The sequence below is a fragment of the Helianthus annuus genome, chromosome 2, assembly GCF_002127325.2.
Source record: "Helianthus annuus cultivar XRQ/B chromosome 2, HanXRQr2.0-SUNRISE, whole genome shotgun sequence".
Taxonomy (NCBI): Eukaryota; Viridiplantae; Streptophyta; class Magnoliopsida; order Asterales; family Asteraceae; genus Helianthus; species Helianthus annuus.
In genome coordinates, this window is record NC_035434.2 from 147826998 (window position 1) to 147849123 (window position 22126).

Genomic DNA, 22126 nt, shown 5'->3' on the forward strand with positions numbered 1-22126 from the left:
AAGCCTCTTCATTAGTTGAGAATATATATGTAATAACTAAATATTGAATAAAAGTAGCCAACTATTCTAATAAACAATTATGTTAATTGAAAGGGAAACTTCACTCTTGAATTTTTTTTTATTATTCTTTTTGTTAAAATTGGTTCATGCTAATTCTTATATTTCTTATTTTGTGTTTAATATTGTTCCTTTTTCAATATGTTATGTTTTAAGTAAGCATCTCAATCGTATTGAGTTGATAGACTGATAATGTTTGACTTGATGGTTTGAAATGATGCCCCCCAAACACGACACATATATCTATTTGTGTCAACAATAACCACACGCCATATATGTAATACACATATGTAAACGAGGCAAACAATTTACCAATTTGTAATCAACTTGAATGGGTTGAATTGATGATACACAGGTTGACGAGTTCTATTCAAGTTACACAAGTTGTAAATGGTTGACAAATTGACCTAATAATTTTTTTTTTGTTTTGATCTTAAACATGTCAACATGTTTACGTTAGGGTTAAACAACATAACATAATCTTTTTATCACCTAGAACAAAATTACAACAAACACGTAATTACATTAATGTTGTATTTAAAATCATGTCAGAAATTATCTACCTCGCTTTTGTTTTTAAGTGGTTTCTTTATATAATTGTACAAAATTATTTGATTTTTTAATATACTTTTTTGAAAAACTAACTTACACACCCTTTAATCTTTTTCCTTTCTAAAATCTATACTTTTGTCCATCACAATACTAGAAACACTCATTAAGTACATGCATTGATATCGCCATGCTATAAACCCTTTGTTTTTTCAGATCATCTCTTTCATGTCTGGATATGTTTAGAGTCGGGTCTCTTTATTCCTTAAGGATAGTAGGGACACAACCTAAAATACCCAAATCAAAACAATTAATGATGGTAAGCCACCTCATGTTTTACCAAAACTAACTAAATCACATGAGGTGATATTCTAAACTACTCATCTACCCAAAGGCAAGTCATCCCTCGAATTTTCCACCATCACAATTAGGTTCTTCGTCAGATAGTAGAACCCGATTTCACAAACCAAGCCGTTTGCAGCAATGTCACCGAACTAGTTGATCAAACCGAATGAGTTACCCGAGGGAGCCCTGAATAACCTAAGATCTATCTGATTTGCGTACATTCTACACTCTCCAGACTCTATCAATAACTTTGCTATGTTTTTTTGAACCGCAAGGAACGACGTGTCAACCACCGTGACACCGGGCGCTGTGGCCAAGGTCGACTACTCGACCGCCGCCAGCCCCTTGGCTCTCCCAGATGCGTAGAAACCCGGTCTCCACCCGCCCGAAAGCACGATAATAAAATAATCGATAAGACCTCGTCTCCCATCCAAGACGAACTGATGCTACCCGTATTCATCTTTCACCTAGATGCTACAGAAGATAATTGGGAGAGTGAAAGTCGAACCTGGCTCGGAAGGAGTTACTTTGTTTCCTAGAAGTACATACATGTACAAGATTCTAGGCTATGTAGAAATGATCAAAGTAAAGGTGTACCTTGGTAGATCCACTTCCTCTTCCTCCTACACACAAATTCTCAGACAAAACATCCACACTCTAGGACAGAGCAAAACGGCAGAACAACTAGCTTTTACTCTTTAATGCTCTCTCTCTCTCTAGATTCTCCCCCTCTCTCTCATCCCTTCTTAAAAGCAGGAAAAGAAAACCCTTGTTTCTCTCCAAAAGCCCCCCTTTACTTTTCTCATTTACAGTCTCTGTGATATGATGATAACAACAACAATAGGTGATTTGAGATGAGATTATGGCTGCTATCTTGATGGCTCAAAACAACAACACCAATGCAAGTGATGATGTTAAACCCACTATTTTACATGACTTTCTTGGCCGTGGGTGTGCTCCGGTGACCAAGTTCACCGCCGGTAGTGATGCCGCCGGTTGCTCCTCCCCTTCTGCCTCCGTCTCCGGTGGCGGTGGCCGTGGTGGTGGGCCGGTTTCCACCGCTTCTGATCTGGGCTCCGGTAACTATATGTGTTTCTTGATTTTTGTAAAAAGCTTCCATTTTTCTTGATTTTTGGTTCTTAAGAGTTTATGGGTGTTTTCTTAAATTACATTTTGATGTTCAGAAGCTCATTTTTTTTCTTTATTTTTTAAAAAAGCTCCGTTTTTTCTTGATTTTTGGCTATCATTTCTTAAATTACATTTTGATGATTCAAAAGCTCTTTTTTTTTCTTGATTTGAAAAATAAAAATATTTTCTTGATTTTTAGTTTTTAGAGTTTATGGGTGTTTTCTTAAGTTACATTTTCATGAGTCAAAAGCTCAAATTTTCTTGATTTTTAGTTCTTATAGTTTATGGGTGTTTTCCTAAATTACATTTTGATGAACCAAAAGCTCATTTTTTTTTCTTAATTTGAAAAAGAGCTCCAATTTTTCTTGATTTTAATAAAAAAAAAAGTTGCAAAATTTCTTGATTTCTAGTTCTCAGAGTTCATGGGTGTTTTCTTAAATCACATTTTGATGAACCAAAAGCTCTTTTTTTTCTTAATTTTAATAAAAAGCTCCAATTTTTTTTTTAAGTTTTTTTAGTTCTTATAGTTTATGGGTGTTACCTTAAATCTTTTTTTTTTCATGATTTAAAAACAAAAAAAAAAATCCTGTTTTTCTTGAATTTTAGTTCTTAAGAGTTTGTGGGTGTTTACTTAAGTTGCATTTTGATGATTCAAAGCTCATTTTTTTCTTGATTTTTATAAAAAAAGCTCCAATTATTCTTGATTTTTAGTTCTTGTAGTTTATGGGTATTATCCTTAATTTACATTTTGATGATCCAAAAGCTCATATTTTTTTTCTTGATTTTTGAAAAAAGACTTCATATTTTCTTGATTTTTAGTTCTTAAGTTTATGGGTCTTTCCTTAAATTAAGCATTGATTCAAAAGCTTCCATTTTTCATGATGTTTTAAAAACAAATCCTATTTTTCTTGATTTTTAGGTCTTAGAATTTATGGGTGTTTCTTGAATTACCTTTTAATGATTAAAAAGCTCATATTTTTCTTGCTTTTTTAGTAGAAATTTCATCAAGAATTCAAGATTGGGGGGTATTTAAATAAGGGCAATGATATAGAAAAATAAATGATCGCCTTTAGTACAACTTTTGATGCAATAAGTACATGTTATTGCAACATCATTTCACTGGATTCAGTACCTATGTGGGGGACAATGTATATGATTGTTTAATTTCAATCTCATGATGGTAAAGAAAACCTTGATTTTCTGCAAAATTGATGCTAAAATTACCATTTTACCCCTGCAGTGTAGCAAAATTTTCACACTTGTTAATTGATGATGTTTATTGTTTTAACCATGGTAGAAAGGCAGGTTGGGACATTTTATGAAGGGGTGCCTTTCTTTGGTCATAAAACCGATGTTTCGGGTTCCAAGATTCGGTATTCGGGGAGTAAACGCAGCCACTCCGATTCGGGTTTCATGCCGCCTTCAAGATTAGAAGGTATCCCCCAACCGCGACCAGATTTACCCGAAACGTCACATTTAATGAAGGTACTGATGTTATATTATGCCTTGCATAGAAACTGTTGGTTGAGATGCCTGAATGAGATGTTACTATTTTAACGTATGACGTTCAACCTTTTCTTGTGGTTAGATGCTTAGAAACGTGGGGTCGGAGCGGCCCAGATGGCCCCACGAAGACGAACCGTTCATGGGCGTGCACCAAACGAGGCCAACGTCGTCATCTCATGTGGTGCAACCTGCGAACGCATCTAAATGGGAACGCACGATTCCTGTGAACGTTGGGCCTGTACTGCAGTATCCACCTCGTGCCGGTCCTTACGGTTACCAACCGGTTTCAAACAGATTCAAAGATTCCAACGCGGGTCCCCCTTTAATTTCCCAGTTGGCTGCTGATGAAGGATCTAGAACCGGAATCAAAGGGTCTGGGATTTTGAGCGCGGTTAATGCTAGTGGTTCAGTGGCGGAACCGAGCAGTAGTAAACTAAAGTCTTTGATTAGTAACATCGAGCCTAACGCTTCAACTCCACCTTCGTAAGCATTATAGTGATATAGTCTCCCATTCATGTTACATAAAGTTGACCTTTGACTCAAGATTTATGGTTTTCAATCCTTGTTTTTACAGTCGTCAAGGATCGGCATCGGTTAGTCGCCAGATGACCATATTTTACGGCGGTCAAGCTCACGTGTTTGACGATGTTCACCCGAACAAGGTCGAAATATATACTTTCTTTCACCGTTTCTGCTGATGGCATATAGTGATATATTGTTATATAGATATACTTTGTTCTTTTCTCGGTTTCAGGCAGATGTAATCATGGCCCTAGCTGGGTCAAATGGAGGATCATGGTCAACGAGTTTCTTACCAAATTCATCTCTAAAACCGTCCGGTGGTGAGGCTATTGTGTTGAATGGTGAGAATGACGCAATCAATACGATTATTTGTCATCATGCTAACAAATAAATAACTTAAAGGGCCAATTTCTATGACATTATCTTTAATGTTAGAGTAAAGTACACGGATGGTCCCTGTAGTTTACCAAAATTTTGGATTAGGTCCCTAGCTTTTTGAAAGTACACGGATGGTCCCTGTGGTTTGCGCTTTGTAACGCATCTAGTCCCCAGCTAACAAATGTCCAAATTAGTACACGGATGGTCCCTGTAGTTTACCAAAATTTTGGATTTGGTCCCTAGCTTTTTGAAAGTACACGGATGGTCCCTGTGGTTTGCGCTTTGTAACGCATCTAGTCCCCAGCCAACAAATGTCCAAATTAGGGACTAATTACAAAGTGCAAACCACATGTACCATCCTTGTACTTTTGAAAATAGTTGTGGACTAAATATATTACAAAGTGCAAACCACATGGACCATCTGTGTACTTTTAGAAAGCTAGGGACCAAATCCAAAATTTTGGTAAACCACAGGGACCATCCGTGTACTTTACTCTAAATTTTAACTCCACAAATCGTCTTAAAAATATGGTTTTGGGTACAGGAGGACAGGGTAACATTTCAATGAAAGATGCAAGAGATCAAAAGAGTGAAGAGAAACAGTGAAGAACGATTCGGAAACTCTTTCAAAGGTATTTCATCACTAAACAAATGATTGTTGTTTTGGGGAGTTGGATTATGGTGTAGTTTAGCTATAATATCGGGTTATCTACGTTGTATTTTGAATGCCAAAACGATTCAGTTTAATCTAAAATCGTTTCTAAACTTGTATTAGCGGACTGTATTTGATAAAAGAAGTTAGCGATAACAAGATAGATCGGGGAATACATGTCAATGTGTTAATGATTGTTAGTCTAATCGACACAAAAGTGACTTAACCTTATGAAAGAAAAGTAACACAAATGTGAAATGGTATGAGCACTGCTTTCGGTTTGAAATAACCGAGTATACGCTTATTGCAGCTTCAAACTACATAAACACATCCGAATGGTATCAACCTTGGAGAAAATAAGCCAAAGTTTTTCGAGCCTCTTTTACACTTGCATCAGTGTTATATATTTGGAGCGCGATAGGTTCTGCTATTAGTGTTCCAGTCTAACATAAAACTGAATCAGGTTTTCGGTTACTAAATTGAAAAGCCGAATTATAAATAATGAATCAACGGGTTAAGATTCAGGGTTGCTGCTGCTGATGTATATTAGTAGTAATGGTCTATCGACAGTAAAATTATCACTAGGCACCTACGTGGCGGGTAGGAACATAAAAATGGGCAGCGGAGACTAACGAAAAGAAGTATTGGTCGTTAGCAGGAAAGTTGCTACTGGTGTTGATGAAGATACTACTGATGTTTAAGTAGAGTTACTTTCGACGGGGTTTCTACCTCGTTGAACGCTGGAGGTTTAAAGACCAAAACGTTTAAAATTATCCAAACTAGATAAATAAAGTGTATGCTTAAATTTTATCGATGTCTATTCATCTATCGTTTAGAACATTAACTAGAATTATATCCCGCCACGATACAACGGGGTTCGGTAGCAAGAAAGAAAATGTTACAATAAAAGGAAAACTAACAACCAAAGAAAACAAAAACTACAATCCTACCGTCAATCAACATAGTCCCTGTTATTGCCAAGAATCTCTCATCTCCCTCTAGCTGTGAAGTCCAGCGAAACCTTATACCTCATTCGTAGCGGTCTTCAAGGATTCCGGTCAAAACAGCCACCGCGAAGCTGCCATTGGTCAGAAGTTATTACAGAACAGAACTGGTTAACAGTAATCAAACTGGCATAGGGTATCACGAGGCTCGGATTCATTTTAACAAGAGAGTAAGAACTTAAACCACCACGATAAGTACCTCATTCTTATGACTCAGCTAATATTATTTATTCATCATAGCCGACCCTTATTTGGCATTCAACTAAATCAACACACCACCTAGATTAAAAAAAAAAAAAACTAAAGGCAAAACAAAATGTTACGCTAGACGAAACATCAAAGGAGCAAATTGTTACGTTTTTATAGTAAAATAGTGTTGTCGATAGATTTTAGTGGTGTATTAAAACCGTAGAGGCCAACAAAACCAAAACAGGAGCGTATGCGTAACCAACTACATTCAGAATTTCAGATGGTTCATGGTTACTGTTTTTATAATTTCAAAAATCCGATTATTTGTACTGAAAGAAATTGGAACCAAAGCGGCTGTGGGCCTGTGGTGCAGTTGTAGCATTTTCAAAATAAATAAATAAATAAACAGCCTGGTCTAAAACCAAAATGAATGAAAATAGTTAGAAAAAGAATTAAATGTTGAGAGTGGGATTTGAACCCACGCCCTTTCGGACCAGAACCTTAATCTGGCGCCTTAGACCAACTCGGCCATCTCAACATTTGTTTTGATTCTTTGACCTTAATTAGTAGATATGATCTCTTTCTGGGTACCTAAGACTTCATATCTGTACACGGATGATGCAAGAAATTTGGCATTTTCAGCATTGCCTAGCCTGCTACAAAGATCTCAGCTTGCTTCTTCTGACATGCAGATTCTCTCTATATAGATAACAAATACAAATGTAACTTCCAAACAACAAAACATCTTTAGATCAATTTTTGATGCAGGCCCAAGTGTGTAAGATCAAGCTAGAGGTGCACAATATACCCGTACCAGGAACTGGGCGCGATAAAAAAAACTGGAACCGGTTATTTTTGTACCCGGGTATTTTATACCCGGAACCGAACCCGGCCCTACCCGTAGGGTATGGATAGAGTATACATTTTGAGATCAATAACCGTACCCGATTTATACCCAAAAATATCCGAAACCATATAAATATATTTTTACTAAACATGAACAAAGCTATATGAAGATTAATACTGTTTATATATTTTTTTTATAGGGTCTTTTCTTACATATTTTATATTCTTTTTCATGTGTGTCTATGTTATGTCATGAAACGAAAACATATAAGAAAGTTTATCCATTTGTCTTTGTTTGTTGCACTATATTAAGTTGAACTTAAAAAAACAAACATTAGCTACGATGTGTTCATGCTCACTTATGCGTATTGGATTTTAGCGTTTAAGTTTTTAGAGTAAATTACACAGATTGTCCTTTAATTACACCCTAAATTGCAGTCCCTGCCCTTTGTCTTTAAGTTGTGCATTCCATGTCCTTTAAATAACAAATTTGCACACTCCTTGTCCTTTGCTCCAAACCCCATCCAACAACCCAGTTAAATGCACCCATGTGCCTCTCACATGATGGGTAAAATTGTAATTAACCTTCCACCAACCCTTAAAAACCCCATAGTCTTCTTCCTCCCAGAACACACTCTCCAAACCCTTCACTCCACACGATCAACCCAATACCATAGAAACCCTAATCAAACGATTGTAAACCGAGCCCACTGTAATCGAACTGACCGAAACAAATCAAAAACGGAAACTGATTTTTGAAACAAAACTGAAATTTAAACAAATAACACTCGAAATCCTTACCGGAAAGAACCAAACTCGAACTGGGACTACGTTGAACTGACATCACCATAGCTGGCCCGACTCGGATCGAAATTCTGACCGTTGACCGCCTTGACCGGACCAAACATAACACGAGCCGAAGTAAAACTGAAATCTGACCCGAGGTTTGAACCATACGAGACCCGAAACATCCGAAGCTGAACACAACAATAAACACCACCACTGCCGTCGCGGCTCCGCCGCCGTTGGCAGGTCGTGCCGGAAAACGGCGCCGTCGTGTATGGCGGTGCTGCCGCCATCTCCTTTGCCCGTCTTTCTCTCTCTCCTTATCTCCGTCGCCGCTCCACCACCAGACGGTGGTGGCGGTGGTGCGTTTTGTCGATCGAAAAAAGGGGTTTAAGAGAGGTTGAGGTGTTTTTTTTTTTGGGGGGGGGGGGGGGTGTCTCACCGGTTCTCCGGCGGCGGTGAGGAACGTCGAGAGGGTGAGGGAGCAGGTTATGAGCTTGTGTGGGTTTGCAGGTTTTAGATCGAGAGGAGAGAGAGAGCTGCTTGTGAATATCTGTGTGTGTTTGAAGGAGATGAATGTACAGAGGAGTTTGTGTGTGTATTGTTTGTTTAAAAGTTGCAGACAACAAAAGTTGGGAGGGAACGAGATGGGAGGAAGAAGACTCTGGGGTTTTTAAGGGTAGGTGGAAGGTTAATTACAATTTTATCCATCATGTGAGAGGCACATGGGTGTATTTAACTGGGTTGTTGGATGGGGTTTGGAGCAAAGGACAAGGAGTGTGCAAAATTGTTATTTAAAGGACATGGAATGCACAAATTAAAGGGAAAGGGCAGGGACTGCAATTTAGGGTGTAATTAAAGGACAATCTGTGTAATTTACTCAAGTTTTTAACAGACTGATATTAAGTAGCTTATTGTCATGGGTCATCTATTGAAGCCCTAGGCGGTGCCATCATCCCATCAATTGACATAGAGGGCTAGCCAATCTTTTTTACTTATGATTATGATTCATTGGTTTTATCTTACCATGTACCCTAACTCTCAACCAGTGGGACCCGAGAAGTGCAAGCATGTATTGGATACACTCTTAAGTCTTGGTTATTTTTTTGAACGACTTAAATTACACCAAATCCGTCATTGCTTAGCCTTCACTTAAGAACTTTAAGGGTTGCGACTTTGACTTGCCAAATGCCCTGAAGGCTCAAACCCGCCCCGATACCACTTGTCAAGGGGTTGGTCTATTGAGGCCAGACTCGGCACCTTTGTTTTATGTCAAGGCCCAACCAATAGTTTCCTCTCATAGTTATGGGTCACTGGTTTTATTCTGTCATGAACTTATTAGGCAAATGACACACACTCTCGACCAATGGGACCTCTGGTACGATCACTATCATCCTACACTATCAATTAATAGTTGAGACACTCCCTAGAAATATGTATTACTAGAAAATAACAAGCAGATAACAACATACACAACCTTCAAAACATCCAACACACTTACTTACATACGTAAAAAAAAAAAAAACAAACAAACAAACAAAAACTTTTGATGGTGACTACATATACAAGTGTTTTTAATTGTCAATGTGAGACTTGTCCACTTGATAAAGGCATACGTCGTGATCACAATATTTTTATATAAAAAGGCGTACCATAAAAGCACTTAAAAATGTAAAAAAAAAAAATATGGAAGGCGCCCAAACCTGTTATAAATGCCCTAGTAAAAACAACTCAACTCAATAAAATAAAACCAAACCTTTCTTCTTCTTGTTGTTTTCCCCCATTCCCGCTCAACCTTTTTTCCCTCAACTTTTCAGGGTTTTCCACATGGATCATCATCGTCTTCGTTCTGCTGGAGACAAGAAGGTGTTCTCTGGGTTCACAACAGCTGAGGTCAGGTCACTCATCATACATTTCTTTCTGTTTCTTGATACGGGTTTCTAGTTTCTTGAATATTATTTCATCTAGAGGTGTTTAACCTCTTCTTTTTCATGTTATTTCTTGATCATTTCATATGGTCTTTGAAAATTTTGAGAATATGTATTATATTATTTTCATCTGGGTGCTTTGTATTCTTACTTTTTTATGTGTTGGAGGGTGTTTGGATGTAGAGTTTGTGTTTGAGTGTTTGGTAAATTTTGATTTATTTAAGGGTTTGTCTCTAAATGTGTTGCCAAACACCTCCTTTCTGTTGTCTATAAGGCTTGTTGTTACTAATTTTTGGGGTGTTCAGAAGGGTACCTTGGTTATCATAAGGGGGTTTGAAAATCGGCGATAAATATTCGATTAATGTTGCTTAGGGTGTTGGTGTAATTATCGAAATTATCGTTACAGAAGTCTTCCCGAATTCTGATTATGATTTTAGAAACATCTCGAGATGAGATTCAACGTTGAATCTGTGTAAAGAATCTAATGTATGAAGTTAAGTAGGAATTTTTTAGTTTAATCGTCAACGCAAATGTTAAAGTTTGTATCTTTGTACACTAGTTTCTTAGCGCCGTTGAACGGTTGGTCACCTTAAAAGATACATATAGTTGAAACTAGCGGTGTCAAGTGTGTATTCGTGTTTACGTTGAAGAATTATTCGTGAATTCTTAACTTTACAGATGGAGAAAATGGATAGAATGCTAAAGGAATCAGGAAAAGTTCCAAATTTAGAGGTCATTAAGAGGTTGACAACTAGATTCAAGTGAGTTATGCTTCTGCACCATCACAAATATATGCTTTCTTTTTATTGTTTATTTTCATGAATTGTTTACAACTTATAACCTTTTCAAGCTACTCAACTATGAATTCATTTTAGCACTAAATTGTATATCTTTATTCCTTTTTTGATACCAAAAAATTCATAAACCTTTTCAAAACTAATTAATGGCGAATAATTTGGGAATAGAAATAACCGATTACCATGCTTCTTACATTTAATTCGGTAGTGCGACGGAATTGTTTGACTTTTGGTCAAATGATGAGAAAATCGGTCGCTTTAAAATGAAAGGATTTTAAAGAAGGTAAATGTTGAAGTGATAGTAAAAAAGTAAAATCTGCTTTGTTAATTGTTACAATCATGAACACTCTTTTGGTTTCTGTAACAGCGGTTCTGCAGGTCGTGCTGGAAAACCACTTTTAAAGTGGACCGAGGTCTGTATCCTTTTTTCATACTTGCTAACATTTAAAAAAAACAAATATTTGTTCTTTTTGCACTTATTTACACTTCTATCATATGGTTATATACTAGGTTCGAAATTGGTTCCTTTATAAACACGGTATTATGTCAAACGATACATCGCATACTGTCCCCAACAATTCTCCACCTGTGCAAGAAGCTTGTGTTATGAATGAGACTTCTGATATATCTAAAGGTAATTTTTTGGTTACCCCCCCCCCCCCCAAAAAAAAAAGCCACTTATTTGCCATCTGTAGTCATATAAAAGATAGTTATCAACATTGATTCTGGTCATAATTATCAACAGCGCACCACGTATCGATGTTTAGCGACGACGCGACGTTTCTGTAATTTGTTTTTGTTTTTGATAAATATAAATAGCGATGGCCATTAGGGTTTTCTTGTTTCACGATGGAAAAAGAAGCGTATTTAGATGATTAGTAATGGCGTATTTTAGTTATTTTTGATAAAATATACATGTAAAATATTTTTAAAATTTTCTATCACTCTATCGCTAACACATGAAATAGCATGCACTATTTCGTCGCTATCGCTACGTATTAGCTATTGACAACTATGATTTTGGTCCACAATGTCACCCTATCTTTTTAATATTGAGGGTTATTTTGTATATTCTGATTAATTGCTAATTAAGCTTTGCATTTGTTTTGGGCCAAATTGAAGATAATTTATTTACGGAACATGTTTATAACATTCAACAAATTTATGCAGGAGAAAAATTTATAGATCTGTCAAAGCTGGAATTTGAAGCAAAATCATCAGATGGTGCATGGTAAGCTTACATTTTTTTTTTTGGACAAAAAGAAATATTTTATTTATATATAAAATACTGGCCGAGTTACATCAATATCGCAGGTAAACGAGCAACAAGCTTACATGTAACAAGATAAATGTTTTGAGTTCATAGTCATACTAAAATCTTTCGTATTGCGTACTTTTCGTAGGTACGATGTGGAGATTTTCATTACATACCGATTTATTAGTTCAAGTGGATATGTAAGTTTGTATCTTTAACCTTTTGAAAACTTGGTTAATATTATATAAAAGTTTTAATACTGTTGTATTAGGCAACATCTAAAAGTAATTGTTTTTTTTTTTTTTTTTTCAGGAAGTTCTTGTGAGATATGATGGTTTTGGGCCAGAAGAGGACGAATGGGTGCACGTTAAAAATGTACGGGAACGATCGGTCCCACTTGAGCACTCGGAATGCGATAAAATCACGGTTGGAGATACTGTACTTTGTTTCCAAGTCAGTAAGCTCTATTGTTTTTTTGTACATTTTTTTTACATTATCATTGATTATTCGAAGCTAATTTACTGATTTTTTTGGGTGCATTATCAGGAGAAAACAGATATGGCAAGACATTATGATGCTCAAATTTTGGATATTCAAAGAAAGTTGCATGATATTAGGGGTTGCAGATGCATTTTCTTGATTCGGTACGAGCATGACAACTCTGAGGTATGTAAGACGGTGTAACATAATATAGAACACATAAAGACTAATGTTAGCATTTTGTATCAATATTTGAAAGTTTGACTTCAAAAGTCAACATGCAGCATTACATAAAGACTAATGTTAGCATTTTGTATCAAACTTTGTGTTTATAGGAAAGCGTTCGGTTGAAGAGACTCTGTTGCCGGCCAGAATATTAGAAGCCGATTTCCAATTTCTAAACATATATTTTGTCGAAATATGAGTTTTGGTTTATGGAGCATCTAGCAACATTGTTGATATGATTTTAAGTTTGTTGCTAGTCTATTGATGGAATTTTGTGTTGAGCCTTGATTCCTCTAGCTTGCTGCATTTGATGTTTGGTATTTGTCTGAAAAATGTAATATATTTAAGACTTTGAATATTAAAAAAAATGAAGTTCTAAGCATAATATGGTGCATCTCTATCTAGTTTTTGATAATGTTGTTTCCTTAACGAATGGACACGTACAGTTCGGTAGGTGTTCATGAACAGTTCGTGAACATATATATCTGTTTGGTTCGTTTGCAGCCCTACTAAAATGTATAACTCACGGTCCTTGGACGTGTTGAAAGCTTGAGGACATGCCACACACTACATAATTCAAAGTAGTGATTATTTTTTCTATATGATTTCAAAAATAAACTCATTGAAGTAGTGTTATTTTAGTTTATATGCCAAGATTTTTTTTTTTTTTTTTTATATTTAATTAGAGTAAAAATCACAACAAACACACAAGTGTAGAAGTAGGACAACAAAAGAATATCATTGCCCTTTAAATGTCATATAATACTAGCAACATATTTGGCTTTATAAACCTAGTCTTTTTAAATATAACAAGTTTAGAAAGTAACAATACTACTTAAAAAAATTAAATGAATACTTTTGAAAGTAATTTTTTTTTTTTTTGTATTAATACTTTCAGGATAATAAAACTCTTTAAAGTATTGTTTTTCTATAGTTTATATGCAAATATATTCATCTTTAAATAGGAGTAACAAGCACAAAGATTTTATAAACTTAAATAACCAAACACATAAGTGTAGGACAACAAAATAAGGCCATGGCCCTTCGAATACACTATAATAGTATGCAACATACTTGCCTTTCTAAACTAGTCTTTCTAAACATAACAAGTTTTCTTTTGACTTTCATGCGGTCAAACAAACGACCAGTTGACAAACACAAACGCTATGCAGTGAGGACTTTCTTCATCGTTCAGTACCTTCCATGCCACAGCTCGTTCATACGACACGGGTCTCCCCATACTCGTCAAACAAACTCCACCCGGAAAACAAGCAAACCCCTAAACACAACAAACGCAATCGTTTTATACAGTTGACTTTTGAAAGTCAAACATGTCATTGTTCAAATGAAAATTTACCTGTTGTAGAATCTGTGGGAGCTCAGAACAAATACTCGTTCTTCCACCTCTATCAAAAATCTTGTCGAGAGTAATATCTTGAAGCGAAACCAACGTCGTCTCGAGCATATCTAACCCCGCCTGATTTGCAAAAGTGAAATCCGGCAACGCCTGCAAGAAACGCGTATGTTTTAAATCCCGATCGCAACCCTTGAAAGTTTGGTTGAATCCATCGTTCGCACCCGCAGAAAATAATTCATGGGTACGCCACTGTCTAGTAACATGAAAGATAGAACATTTACCTTCAAAGAACAACACATTATGGCATCCGAATGATGCCAAAGTGTTTTAAGCATGGTATCGCTTCGTTCGTCAACCGTTTTGAACAGATCTTCACCGAGAAAGCATCTATACATAAAAAAGATTCATCATATATTATAAACTATCGCTATGTACATGTCAAGTATCACAAAGTGTTAATTACCGAAAGCTTTGACAGATCCAACCGGCTAGCATTTGGGCTTCGGGGGTACCCGACGGGGTTTGTAAACTCCGTGGGCCGAAAGACGAAGGTGAGAGGGCTAACGCGACCCGTTGAACAGATGCTATTATGCTGCGCACGTACTGTCTAGCCATAGCAGCTATACTTTCTTGAAGATGAATTTCAAAAGCAAACTGAAACGCTATGGTCATAACGGATTTCGTTGACCCGCTTTGACCAACATAATCTGCCGCTGTTCGTTTCCCAGGTGGGCCCACTTCGAGAGTTGACGCAAGGTCACGGGTCGGGTTCTGTGAGTTCTGCGTAAATAAAAAGAAAGTGTCAACATGTATTGAAAGAAAGTGTTAATTCATGTTAGAAAATGAGGTATGCTGATGGTTGAATTGACTTTAACGTTACATTGTTAACTGGGATTATACGAAAACCCGAAGGTAGGAGAGGGGCATCGTCGGTGAAAGATGCATCTATCGGAGCGAATATAAGTTCGGCGGATGTACCAATCGCGTTTTCGTCAACTCCGTTACAAAGCTGGATCAAAAGAGTAAGTTTGACAGTCAAAGTCAAGAGATGATATGGCAACAGTCAACACAAAACCGAGGGAGCATTACTTACTTGCAAGAAGAAAATATCTCCGGGCATGAGCATGTCGTCTGCCCGATAGTGAGACGTGTTTTCAAGCTTAATAACCTCCATAAACTGTTTCAAACAGGAAACGCATATTAATAATCCTCAAAAAATTACAAAAGAAAAGTAACATGTCATTTTCATCCCTGAGGTTTGGCAAGTTTTCCGACTTTCGTCCAAAGGTCTGTTTTTTCGCATTTTGATCCAAAAGGTTCGAAATCTTGTCATTTTCATCCGGCTCGTTAACCCCGTCCATTTTTCTCCGTTAAGTTAGGGGTATTTCCGTCATTTTTGTTAACTAAAAGGGCAATTTGTTCTTTTTCACTTTATGTAAAAAGACTGAATACCCTTGAAAAAGACCGAATGGCCATTTAAGTTAACAAAAAAGACGGAACTACCCCTGACTTAACGGAGAAAAATGCATGGAGTTAACGAGGCGGATGAAAATGGCAAGATTTCAAACCTTTTGAATCCAGATGCAAAAAAATAAACCTCTCGACCAAAGTCGCAAAACTTGCCAAATCTCAGGGATGAAAATGGCACTTTACTAAAAAAACAGCTTTTTTGAACAGATACCTCCTCGTGCTCGATGGTATGAGCCAATGGAAGAATAACTTGACCACCAAAGCCGCCACTTCTAGCCAACGGTATGCCACATGAACCACCTTTAACCGATGCAGCCGAATAACCATCGATGCTGCTATCAGCCCATTCAGATCGGTGTTCTCTTAAGAATCTTGTAAGTATTGCAGGAGGCACATTCTGTCAAATTTTGACTTTTGGTCAACGCTATCGCTTCTCATATTCAAAATTAAAATGGACTCTTTTGAAGTTACGGTACGAAATATTATACACATGTACAGTTTCTCATGAAATTCAAAGTGGTTCAAGTAATTTTTGAAATCGTAACAAGCGCATAACGTATTTATATCGGTATGTTTGACTTTGACAGTTTGACCAACTTACTTGTAAGAGCATTGAAGCTTTAGCACATAGAACTGCATGACCAATCGACGGAAATCCATCTGCATACATCGGAGTTGCACCCATCACTTTATCGGGAGACGAGTTAACAAGAACGGTGACATCATCGATTCCGTCACTTTCCATCATTGTCCAACCCTCATCAGTAAAACCATTAATGGCTTCATTAAAACCTCTGCAAAAATACTTAAATCTTCAGTATTTAACAACATTAAACAATAAAAAAGAAAAAAAATAATAATAATAACCTGCTCATTCGTTGGGCAAGTGCACGAAGAGCGGCCGGTCTTCTCCCCCAACTAGTGACCATCGGTTGAGAAATCTCTTGTGAAATCTGCCTCAACTGGCGAAAAGCCTAAAAAACAAAATAAATAAATATCTTTAACTGGCATTTTGACCCGCCACGCGTTGTGGTGGCGTCGATACTTAAAAGCAACTTGAAATTTTCAAATATATGATCTGACTCGTTTTCGAACAAAATTACGTCAAAATGTGGTCCAACTGAAAACGCACATGAAAATAAGCACGAAAACGTATTATATTTGACCTGACTCATTACCGAGAAAATTTACGCCGAAACGTAAACCAACTTGGATTTATATCGAAACGTACTTAAAAATAAGCACGTAAGAAAATTGTGTTTTTTTTATGTTAAAGAATGGTACAATGCGTTGAGGCAGAGTCGAAACGTAAAGCAACTCCTTTCCAAACAAAACGTAAACCAACAAAAAAACGTACATAAAAATAAGCTTGTAAAACTCGAGGGGCTCAAAATGACATTTTATAAAGTTTTTAGAAAGCTGAGGGGGGTGTAAGTGGCAATGCTAAAAGTTGAAGGGTTGAATACACAAAAAGAAAAAAAACATGAATTGGATGGCATTGTTGTAAATTTGATAAAGAAAAATAATAAAAAATAGAGGTTGTGTCTTAGAAACTATTTTTGTTATATATATAATTATAATTATTAAAGAAAGTATTTATTTATTAAAACATTTAAGAGAGAGTTATACTGCAAGTGTTGTCCTCTGGGCAAGTAATGTGGATGACTCGTATAGAGGGCGTAAAACTTCTGGAACGCTTCCGGCCTACACGATATGGAATATAAATGAAGTTAGATTTCAATATAGCACAACAGAGCACATGTACTTTTGTTGGATTTAAAGTTAATTTCCTTTCTCGTACCTCAAAGTCAACATGGTCAACTATGTGAATGATCGAGCCGCCACCGTCACAGGGCCGTATAAGGTATCCACTTGGCAGAACTTTGGCTCTCACGAAATGTGGCACTGGTGGCATAGTAGGACCGTTTTGAGTGTTGTTCAATGATCTTTCACAAACCTTCATGTTACGAAATCAAAGTCATGACATTTTCTTAAAACAAACAAATAAAAATTATAACACAAATTAAAAAATTTTAAAAATCGTTTACACGTACCACTAGGCTACCGTCCTCCAAAGCAGATGTATAACGCAGCAACCAGAAGTCGCGTGCCGGTGCTAAAGTAGTTGGTGCATATAGCTATATAACATGGTCATACAAAGAGTGAGGATTGTACCCATGTAACACATGTAACACAACTTGTACAAATGCATTGTAAATGTACTAGTCCGGAAATGTGATGTGCTAACCTGCATATAAAGCAGCTCAATGGTTCCATTAGTCCCGGTTGTGAGCATGTTGAGAACATCCACAGCTCGGCAATCACGATACCATGATGGCCGATCTTTAAGGATTTCAGCAACCTGAAATAGAGCCTTAAAAGTCAGTAATGGGGTTAAAACACACGTTTAAGGTTTCCGGTAAATAAAACAGGAAGGGCGGGGGGGGGGGGGCTTACTCGTGTAGGTTCGAGACCGACGAGACCACATGCACGTGATGCGACACCGGCGCAACCATGAGAAATAGCAATGATTCCAATGGAATCCGGACCAGGCTGCAAAACCGGTTACTAAAAGGAATTAGAATTAAAAAAAAAATGAACTTCTTTTAATGGAGACTTGAGACACTACAAGATCAGCAGATCACTAATGTATTTAAGAGATTATACTTATATTAATTCATCTCCTACTATTGTTCGGGTACAATTTGTTTGTTTGTTTGTTATTTAAAATTAAATGAAACCCATAAACATAACCTTAAATGGATCAAAATGATAAAATAAAAGAGACCCATAAACATAAACTGTTAAATGAATCAAGGAAAAATTACAAGTTTTGTCCTTTATCTTTATACCACTTTTCAGGCGGTGTCCTTTTTAACGAATGTAGACAGGCGGTGTCCTTTACTAGGTATTTTGTTGCAAGTTTAGTCCTTTACACCCAACCCAGATAAAAAACCTTGTTAATTGTTGGGTGTAAAGGACTAAACTTGTAACAAAATACCTAGGTAAAAGACTAAACTTGCAACAAAATACCTAGTAAAGGCCACCGCCTGTCAACAATTAACAGGGTTTTTTAACTGGGTTAGTTGTAAAGGACTAAACTTGCAACAAAATACCTAGTAAAGGACACCGTCTGTCAACAATTAATAGGGTTTTTTAACTGGGTCAGTTGTAAAGGACTAAACTTGCAACAAAATACCTAGTAAAGGACACCGCCTGTCTACATTCGTTAAAAAGGACACCACTTAAAAAGTGGTATAAAGATAAAGGACAAAACTTGTAATTTTTCCATGAATGAAAATGAAAACATGATTGATTCTCTTTTGTTGGCATGGTATTGATAAACAATAGAAAAGGAAAAGACAAGCTAAAAAGGTTGAATGTGGAAGATAGTGACTCAAATGATGAGATTCTTTCTGATGTGAATTGGAAGGTTAGCAGGTTTCTTTAACAATAATCCTAATTTAATCAAGGGATAATAATAATATTAATAATTAAAGGTTAATGGAATGATTAATCACCATTATAATATTTAACAACAACACTAATTAAAGTAAGTGCAAAGAACCTTCATCCCAGGCATTTGGACCCACTCCACAGCAGTCCCTGTTGCCTTTGATAAAAACTCTGTTAAAGTCTCTTCTGCAATTGACAAAAGCCTAAAAAACATACAATATATAAATATACATTCATTTAAAGTAGTGATCAATCAAGAACAAAAAGACTATTATTTTTCGAGTAAACTACACGGATGGTCCCAGTGGTTAACCAAAATTTTGGATTTAGTCTCTAGCTTTTCGAAAGTACATGAATGGTCCTTGTGGTTTGTACATTGTAACGCATTTAGTCCTCAACTTTTGCCAAAAGTACACAGTTGGTCCCTATGGTTTGCACTTTTTGTAACACATTTAGTCACTAAAGGTTGAGGACTAAATGTGTTACAAAGTGCAAACCATAAGGACCAACTGTGTACTTTTGGCAAATGTTGAGGACTAATTGCGTTACAAAGTACAAACCATAGGGACTATCCGTATACTTTTGAAAAGTTAGGGACTAAATCCAAATTTTTGGTTAACCACAGTTTTAAAAAAATGGGTACTAGAATTACTAAATTACCCTGCAGGACTAGCATCCCTCGGCGGATGTTGAGGGCTAGAGTGGTGTTGACCGCTCGTCACCACCGACTCACAACTCGTGTCTGTGGTGACGAGCGCCATCTGCATAACATATCGTAAACGGTTAACAAAATGATCAAATAAACATTCCAATATAATCTAAAAAAGAACTCGATTTTGAAAAAAAAAAAAAAAAAAACAAATTAATTACGTTTTGAGTCTGTTGACGGAAGTGGCCGTTTTCATACACCAAGTTAGAAACTTGCTTCTGCAACCGATCATTCTCCTCCATTAATAACTTATTCATTGCTGATAACTTCCGATTCACAGCTTGCAGCCTTGATGCCTCTTTTCGTTGCTTTTCCCTACATCTTTATATACAAACAACAAACTTTTTAATTTAAAAAGTCATCAAAACCCGAAAAAGATTACCACCCATTCTTTCTGGTCCAAGTTTTTTTTTTATATATATTTTTTATGCAATTAACATACAGGGAGTGTTTCGATAACTTAACTTTTAATTAGAACTTGAAACGGATTACCGCCTAATCTTGTCGTGTTAATAATGGGAAATTCAAACGGTTTAAGATGAAAGGGGTGTGTTTCAAGATCAAGAACTTTATAAGTCAACTAAAAAAATCACAAAATGGGATACCTTTTATGCATTTAAGATGAAAGGGTGTGTTTCAAGATCATGAACTTGAAATATTTAACCGAAAAAAGTCGAAAAACTTGAAAAAGATCACTACCCAATTCTTTCTGGTCAAAAGTGGGATTTTCTTTAGTGAAATTAAGATGAAAGGGGTGTTTCAAGATCAAGAATTCATTTTTTAATTTTTAAAAATTTTTAAAAAAATTTAAAATTCTACCTTCGATTCTGAAACCAGACTTTGATCTGTTTGGGCTCGATGTTGGAGAGGATCGGGCACTCACGAATGAGTTGTTGTCTGCGATGTGAGCTCGGTTTAGGGCAATCATGGTACAATCTTTCTAAAGCTTCGACTTGTTCGGGTGTGTACCGAACATATTTCCCATTGTCCATCGACCCCATTGAGTCCCCTTTGCAGGCCGAAGTCACCGCCATCATTACTCCGAAATCAGTAAAGATTGCTGAATAAAAAAGGATCAAAATTTCACCAAAAATTAACAAACAAACCCTTGTTACTTTTCCCTATATAAAATCACTTTCAAGAACACTTCAAACACAACTAGTATTGCAAACCCACAAAGGATCCTTCATAAAAACACAATCTTGTTGAGAACTTGAACACCCTTTTGTCTGTCTAATTCCCATCAAGAATCTTAGACAAAATCAAAATCCCATATAGAATTTCAGACAAAATCAAAATCCCATCGAGATTTTCAAAAAAAAAAAAAAAAAAAAAAAAAAATCAAAATCCCATCAAGAATCTCACACAATTCATGCCACTAGAACGAGTTCAATCGAAGTTCGTTTGAGCCGAATATTTTAAGTTTTTAAAAGACTTCTCACACTACTTAAGCAACTAAAATTTCTTCAATCAATTAAACTATGAGGGATCAAAAACATGTACACTTTTTAGTTTTTACTCATCAATAAAATTAAAAAAAAAAAAACAAAAAGCAAAGAAAACAAGATAACATAAGTGGAGCTTGTGCCTGAAACTTACAAAAAAATTCCACAATGCTTATTGACCAAGCAATGGTACGACAAGATTGATAAAGAAAGCAAGAAAGATGACAAGCACCAAGCTTTAAAATAGATAGAAGGATGTCGTTTACCCTTGTTCTAGTCTTGTTATTATAATAATATGATGATGGATGGATTTCCCTCACAATCACGCAGCTACAAGCACAAGATGGAGTATTCCATTGTTGGATCACACAAGATTGTGAATTTCAAGTGAGACCCAATTGGGAATTTGTTATTTTTTGGCTCAAAGGTGTAAACTTTATGCCTAAATTGGTCACAAGTGAGTGGATAAAGAGAGTGAAAGGTGGAAGGGTGGTGTTAAAAGGAGACCCCAAACGGGAGACAGAAGGAGACCATTTGCGGATCATCATTCCATTTTGCCCACACTTTGTTTGCACCAATTGTGTTGGAGGAGGTGTAGTGAATTTTGAGGCTACTTTGTTTGTTATTTAAGAATTAAGATGAGATGAGATGAAATCATCACACTCTGCAAAAGTGGGCTTGTATTTTTTCCTTTAATTAATGTCCTACTTTTGGGTAAGGCTGTCAAATCGTGTCTTAACAGGTTTAACAGGTTTTTTACGGCGCGCACAACATAAGTTTCAAACATGATTACGACTCGTTTAACTACTTTCTACCTCATGTTTATAAAACAGTTTTATGTTTTCTGTACAAAGATGAATAAATGATAGATCCTAACATTGTAATTTTAATTATTTTAAAAATTAAAAAAGTCAAAGGGTGTATTTTTCAGTCAAACAGGTCTAATCGTGTCTTAACAGGTACCCAATTGCCAGCCCTACTTTTGGGTAAATGTTCAAAATAGGAGTTAAAAAAAGGGTTGATAAAGAAACAAACTAATGTA

At 36.3% G+C, this 22126-nt stretch overlaps 3 protein-coding genes and 1 non-coding gene across 4 annotated transcripts; 2 read left to right on the forward strand and 2 right to left on the reverse strand.

Annotated features, from left to right (window-relative positions):
• Nucleotides 1-1529: 1529 nt before the first annotated feature.
• Nucleotides 1530-5312, forward strand: LOC110923759 (protein TIFY 8). Its single transcript, XM_022167823.2, has 6 exons — nt 1530-2030; nt 3377-3564; nt 3668-4068; nt 4160-4247; nt 4340-4448; nt 5030-5312. The coding sequence occupies exons 1-6, from the start codon at nt 1814-1816 to the stop codon at nt 5089-5091; spliced, it is 1065 nt and encodes a 354-aa protein (XP_022023515.1). The 5' UTR covers nt 1530-1813; the 3' UTR covers nt 5092-5312.
• A 1475-nt stretch (nt 5313-6787) lies between these two features.
• Nucleotides 6788-6868, reverse strand: TRNAL-AAG. Its single transcript has one exon. It is a non-coding gene; the product is annotated as a tRNA-Leu (tRNA).
• A 2828-nt stretch (nt 6869-9696) lies between these two features.
• LOC110923750 (protein SAWADEE HOMEODOMAIN HOMOLOG 1) lies at nt 9697-12928 on the forward strand. Its single transcript, XM_022167815.1, has 9 exons — nt 9697-9855; nt 10569-10651; nt 11055-11100; nt 11198-11321; nt 11858-11918; nt 12091-12142; nt 12255-12395; nt 12489-12608; nt 12758-12928. The coding sequence occupies exons 1-9, from the start codon at nt 9790-9792 to the stop codon at nt 12800-12802; spliced, it is 738 nt and encodes a 245-aa protein (XP_022023507.1). The 5' UTR covers nt 9697-9789; the 3' UTR covers nt 12803-12928.
• A 669-nt stretch (nt 12929-13597) lies between these two features.
• Nucleotides 13598-21679, reverse strand: LOC110923740 (homeobox-leucine zipper protein ATHB-8). The gene is made up of 19 exons (XM_022167803.2): nt 21351-21679; nt 20459-20699; nt 19801-19960; nt 19591-19691; nt 19043-19133; nt 17932-18027; nt 17723-17836; nt 17529-17612; nt 17276-17431; nt 17104-17178; nt 16342-16448; nt 16076-16268; nt 15686-15871; nt 15098-15181; nt 14885-15013; nt 14468-14784; nt 14286-14391; nt 14005-14154; nt 13598-13926 (listed from the first exon to the last, which is right to left on the reverse strand). The coding sequence occupies exons 2-19, from the start codon at nt 20674-20676 to the stop codon at nt 13780-13782; spliced, it is 2514 nt and encodes an 837-aa protein (XP_022023495.1). The 5' UTR covers nt 20677-20699; nt 21351-21679; the 3' UTR covers nt 13598-13779.
• Between the last annotated feature and the right edge of the window lie 447 nt (nt 21680-22126).

Coding starts and splice junctions, on each gene's coding strand:
- LOC110923759 (XM_022167823.2), top strand. CDS start 1,814: ATGGCTGCTATCTTGATGGCTCAAAACAACAACACCAATGCAAGTGAT. Junction 2,031..3,376: donor CGCTTCTGATCTGGGCTCCG/GTAACTATATGT, acceptor TAACCATGGTAG/AAAGGCAGGTTGGGACATTT. Junction 4,069..4,159: donor AACGCTTCAACTCCACCTTC/GTAAGCATTATA, acceptor TTGTTTTTACAG/TCGTCAAGGATCGGCATCGG.
- LOC110923750 (XM_022167815.1), top strand. CDS start 9,790: ATGGATCATCATCGTCTTCGTTCTGCTGGAGACAAGAAGGTGTTCTCT. Junction 11,919..12,090: donor AAATCATCAGATGGTGCATG/GTAAGCTTACAT, acceptor TACTTTTCGTAG/GTACGATGTGGAGATTTTCA. Junction 12,143..12,254: donor TTATTAGTTCAAGTGGATAT/GTAAGTTTGTAT, acceptor TTTTTTTTTCAG/GAAGTTCTTGTGAGATATGA.
- LOC110923740 (XM_022167803.2), bottom strand. CDS start 20,676: ATGATGGCGGTGACTTCGGCCTGCAAAGGGGACTCAATGGGGTCGATG. Junction 17,613..17,722: donor TTGAGCTGCTTTATATGCAG/GTTAGCACATCA, acceptor CATGTTATATAG/CTATATGCACCAACTACTTT. Junction 15,872..16,075: donor AAGCTTCAATGCTCTTACAA/GTAAGTTGGTCA, acceptor AAAATTTGACAG/AATGTGCCTCCTGCAATACT.